At 37.3% G+C, this 5,625-nt stretch overlaps 1 protein-coding gene across 1 annotated transcript in view; it reads left to right on the plus strand.

Annotated features, from left to right (window-relative positions):
• The window catches only part of ACOT12 (acyl-CoA thioesterase 12), a 27,849-nt gene that overhangs the window by 3,665 nt on the left and 18,559 nt on the right, over window positions 1-5,625 (plus strand). The window contains exons 2-4 of the mRNA XM_009703617.1: window positions 482-542; window positions 1,555-1,656; window positions 3,888-4,020. Of these exons, the coding sequence (XP_009701919.1) occupies window positions 482-542; window positions 1,555-1,656; window positions 3,888-4,020 (296 nt within the window). The remainder of the gene's footprint in view (window positions 1-481; window positions 543-1,554; window positions 1,657-3,887; window positions 4,021-5,625) is intronic.

Raw genomic sequence — 5,625 nt, forward strand, 5'->3', positions numbered from 1 at the left:
TCAAAGATGTCATAGAGCACTTCTTGTCCTGGGATTATTTCCTCGTGCACATGTATCTGTATGCTAGAGAATTCACTTGGAGTATATCTTGTGTGGTTTTGCAGGTAGATATACTCAGTGATTTGGTGTAACTCAAAGCAAGATGTGCCTTTGCGCAAAAACAGAATCTAGGCCAAATTTTCTTGGGGGATCTGGGGCCTGAAGCACACCTGACATCATACAGATGTCAGCAAGGAGAAGGAATGCTAGTATTAAGCTTATGCAGTTTTCTGGGTGACTAAAATCATTACTGAGCATGAATGAAGTCTGAGCGATGAATAACAGTGCTAAACCTTTTTTGGTGCATTTTCAGTATAGTATGGAAGACACAAACTGATTAATGAGCTTTTCTTCACTACTATTAGGAATACCTAGAGAGGCAGGTTCAAGCCCTTATTAAGCTGCACGATTACATACCATAAGATGTTGTTCTTCTTAACAGAGTTGGACAAGTTATTACCATCAAAGCAAAGGTAAACAGAGCATTCAAAACCAGCATGGAGGTAAGAGATCATCACTCTTATACCTAACAATATTTAAAGAATAGAAGAGAGGTGGGAGGAGTAGAGGAATGCAACATGGGTCCCATCTTACTTGTTTCAGAAGGAGCTTTGTGCAGATATCTAAACAATAACACTACCTAATGAAACTCTGGTTTCATAATGACTATTATAATTGTGTGTTTCTTGTAAAATCATCCATGTCAAAATAGGAACTGGACTCTGAAGACTTAAAATCTTTGACAGGTGTAATGGACAGGGTGGGATAGGTGGTGTTGGTCCAGCCCAAAGCTATTGACCTCCATGCAGTCTTTAGATCAGAGCTAGTCTTTCTGAAACTTTGGGTACAAAAATATTTACCTCAGGTGTATGCATGTTCTTACTCTTCATATTGTAACAAGTATGCAATGCATTGCCCAATCACTTAAAATCAGAACTGAGCCTTGAGGGTGCTTTTCTCTGCATTGTGCCCAAGTTCAATTCTCATTAATATTAATGGAGTGATGCATCTCACAGAGAATGTATTCCAAAAGGTTCTAAAAACTAGAAAAAAAATCAGAAGCTTGGGTGCATGTCAGGCCTGTCTCACAGGATCAAATACAGTGTTTCACCTTCAAGTGTTTCATTGTGTTTTATACATTTATATGGACATTTTTGCTCATACAGATATTGGAAAGATTCAAATGGGGACTCCAAATGGCACAGAAGTAAATGGAAAGAGATATACCCACAAAACTAAATCTAAGTGCCATTCCTATTTTCTATTTCACCCTATAAGTGATGCTAAACATATATACACAGTTGTACTAAAAAGCTTTTCAGAGCTCAGCAAATATTGTGATGTTCTTATGTGTTCAGAGATGTATCAGTGATAGCAGAGCAATTTTTTTATGTTTTTTTGTAAGAGACTTGACATGATTAACTTGATAAACACTGCACCATTTTGTCTCAACTCAGCTGACAATGATGTAAATACCTTTTTTGTCTTCTTCCTTCACTACCTCCTTCCTTGTAGGTTGGCATCAAGGTTGCAGTACAGGACGTTTTGACTAATGTTGAAAAGATTGTGAGTGTGGCATATGCAACATACGTAGCCAAACCAGTTGGAGCTGGAAAGGTATTCTTTCTGTTTTCTTCTATGCTTGAAGTTACTGGGACTGAGTTTCTGTAATAACCCAATAATAACCCAAATAACCCAACTTTTCTAGTTGTGAAACACAGGAAAATGTTCATACCTGTTTATTCTGATCGGTAATAGGAAAACAGCATGAAGCCCAGACTTTATGGAGATTTTTTTTTTTCACATCTCTGCTCTGAAATTGTTAGGCTTTTTTTATTGTTTCCAATAAAATTAGAATTCTTGCACATTTCCAATAAAATCGTTTCTCTTGCACATTTGCTAGTCATAGAACTGGTGTCTTTGTAAGGGCTGCAATATTGACAGAGGCAAGCACTGGAAGAGAGATCCCTGTGAGTCTGCACAATCTCTCTTCTTTTCAGAAACTGATCTGTGTACATCCTGAAACCTGCAAGGGTGTCGGAGGTGGGGTTTTCTTATCCTTCACTTCCCCTTTTGCAGAGGTTGTTCAGACATCACTATTCAGATAGAAGACATTATTTTCTAAGCTAGCTTCCAATCTAAATTAATTCTTTGCTATTTATGTTAGCTAGTTTTCATGCCAATGTTGTTTCTTCTCCCTAGTGTTTGGCTCCTCGGAGGTATTTAGAAATCCATCACAGTACTGTTTGGTCTTCACATTGCTGTGCCAAACAGGCACAGTTCTTTTGAAGTTTTCATATCAGAAAGGCCAAATGTTCCTCAGATCCTCTTAATAAGCTCCTTTTGTATGTAATATTCTACTTTCTTGAACATGAGTGACTAGAATAATATATCTGACTTTCCTGTCTCACTGAATGTGTTATGACAGTGCATCTACCTTTTTAACATCCACTGCAGATTGTCAGAGATCAGTCATTGATAAGCAATTAATATATCCAATCATTTCTGCTTTCTCTTCTGCAATGATATATTACAGTTTTGGAACAGTTTTACCAAAACTAAAGCCCAGCTTGTCTCTGAAAGGTTAATGGCTAAATTGGTTAACCTGAAAGCACTAAAAGTGCATAAAGTAAGGATTGTTTATTGTTGGTTTGATATCATATCCATGGCATCAACCCTTTTAGCTTTTCCCCGAATTTCCAGGGAGGTTAATTCAAGAATAAATTGGTGATGATTAACTTAGATTAGGCTTAAGACAGGAATGCACCAGAGGGAATTTGAGACTTCAGTTCAATTTCTGTCACAAATTAAAGTCCTGGAGAAATTAAAGAACATTTTTTCAAATCCACCTTTCTGAACAACTGTTGCTAAAGTTATGCAGAGAGCAACAGTATGCACTCACCATTGTAATCTTTTAACTGGGTCATCTGGAAAAAGCTAGGAAGCTCTTGAGGAGGGCCAGAAAGGAGGCAAGGAAACTGCAAGAGGGTTTGAGTGAAGACTCAAAGACTGACAAACATTAGCAGCACTGCTGCAGGACACAAAATGTTGAATTTGTCTGTGTTGCGGTGTCTGTCCATTATTTTAAGGTTTCTGAAGCTAGACCTTGTAGACAAATCACACAAGTGACTGTTCAGTGGCACCTCTGCAGTGTTTATCTAAATGTGATAATTTTCTTAAGCCAGTACAGGTTTGGATTCAGTTTGTCATTGAACAGACATACATGGGAATTGGCAAGAGAATGGTGTGTGTCTGGGCATAAGTAGCATTTTGGGCATAAATGTATAGAGTTTGAAGCTACACTGAGTGCTGGGTGTTCATGTGTTTCTCCTCCACCTCAGAAAACCCGTACTTCTTTGAAAATTAGTCCTCAGATAGATGGAACAGGCTAAGTGATATGGAGTGAGTTGTGAAAGAGGGAGCAGGCTATTTGTGCCATGAGCAGGAGTGTGCTCTGGGATACAGTTTGCCATAGACTAAACCACTGATCAATGTGTCTGAACTATTTTTCTGATACAAAAATTTAATACTCAAACCTTCATATTAAGAACTTTTTTTCTTCTTTTTTCTTTTTTCTATTTTAAATGGGAACTGTCTTAAACTGTGTGTTCTCTCATGGATGTTTGGATTTAAAAGATAAAAGCACTTTGTCATTGAGTTTTAACAAATTATTCTGAAAGGATAATGCAGAATCTCTTGAACTTTAACTCTGCTCTTGTTTGTGTTTATAGAACTTGTCATGTTGGACAGCTGATAGCAAAAGGTTGTAGAAAATGCTGATGCCATTTTAAGTTCAAAGTGCACTTACGATTATGGCATTCAGAATATTTTTTTTTTCATTTGCATAGATTGAATTAGAACCTGTAAAGCTTCTGTCTACAGAAGACCACCTGGAGCACACCCTGGCTATTGAGAGAAGAAGAATCCGACTGGGCTATGAACAGGATTTTCAGAACCTAATGCAGGAGAGTAGTAAGGAAGGTGATTACTGTGATCAGCATAGAAGATGGAACAAATGACTTATGGGCAGCTGAAAGGGAGGAAAAAAGCAGACAAAACATCTGAGTAGAGCTCCTTGAGGCTGTGGTATCATGTAGAAAAGCATGTGCCAGATTTGAGAGGGTGTGTAAGGCAGTTATTCTAATAAAGTGGTATTTCTTTGTCTTTCAGAAATTCCAGATTTAAAAATGCAGGATTGAAAGCCAAGCATGCATTAAATAGATGTGAAATGCAGATCTTCATGTAGGTTATATGTAAGGTTTAACAGTTCTTACAGAACTTTGCAATACAGTAATGAAGTCCTATGACACTGGTTGTAATGTAGTCAGAAGGATAATATTCACTCAGGCTTATGGCTGTATGTCTTTGCAAGAAAGCATTGAGAAGTATGTTTATGCTGTGAGATCATTCCTAACGAGCAGGAGAAACTTCATTAAATGGAGGTCAAAACAGGTAAAAAAACCCCAAAACTTAAACTCCTCATGACCAAATTAGAAAAATTAAACCAAGAAATAGATTCATCTTTATTTCTGATAGTAATCTCTGTTCTTAAAGACAGTTGTGCTTAAAAGTTGCAGTGTTCCCCTGCAAAAGAAATTTCACAACAGTTAAGAAATATGCTGGTATTTGGAAAACCTGAGCTGTAAGCCCGTGCACAAACAACAGCCATGATGCGATTTTACTGAGGAAAGATGAAACCTGTTGTAAATATAAATTCTAGTCTTAACAATTTAATAAGACTGTGTAGAAATGAAGAGACTTGTTTGCTACAAGGAAACAAGTTATTTGTCTTCATAGTAACTGCCTCATAGAAGACAGCTGAATACCATGAAAGACAAATCAGAGGTTCATGATTTTTGTTTCCAGTGCCTTGCCTGGAAACTTCCTCAAAGGATCTTTGCTAGCAGTAATTCACCTCCTTAAGGAGACAGAACAAGGAAAATAAGGAAAAAAGAGAAGAAAATATTGTGTGTGAAAGATACTAGGTAGGAAAATAGGTATAAATCATATCCAGAAAGTGAAGTTTATCTTCTGAGTAGATCTTACACAACAATTTTAGTAGGTCCAAAGTGCAAGTTAGTCAAATGTGTCCACACATTTCTATAATCATAAAGTGAGTTAATTATGGCAAAAGTCAAAAGTACAATTGAGGTCAAGTAGCTTCTAGCACAGATACGCACTTTTAAAATGACTGACATCATCTTATGCCTAAATATGTTCTTGCAAAATATAACTGAAAAAACAAAGATGAGATTGAGGATGTATGGCTCAACATTGGAAACTGGAATTGGAAATGCTCAGGTAATGGAAGGTGGTAACTGATTCAGATCCATATTTCTCTCTTTCATGTGTTCTATATTGTCTCTGGTAATCACAAGATTTGTAATAGGTTATGAAATAATCATGTCATGCTGTAACCTTAATTAGACAGATTTGCACAGGTGCCCATCATACATGGTGGTCAAAGTCTATGAAAGGCATTTGAATAAGAGATAAACTGCTCTGACAACATCCATTAGAGGTCATGCGTAGCAACCATGAATAATCACAAACACATGCTGCGGCTGGGGGGGGGGCGCGTCTGCC

The sequence above is a fragment of the Cariama cristata genome, unplaced genomic scaffold (genome assembly GCF_000690535.1).
Source record: "Cariama cristata isolate BGI_N322 unplaced genomic scaffold, ASM69053v1 scaffold29537, whole genome shotgun sequence".
Taxonomy (NCBI): domain Eukaryota; kingdom Metazoa; phylum Chordata; class Aves; order Cariamiformes; family Cariamidae; genus Cariama; species Cariama cristata.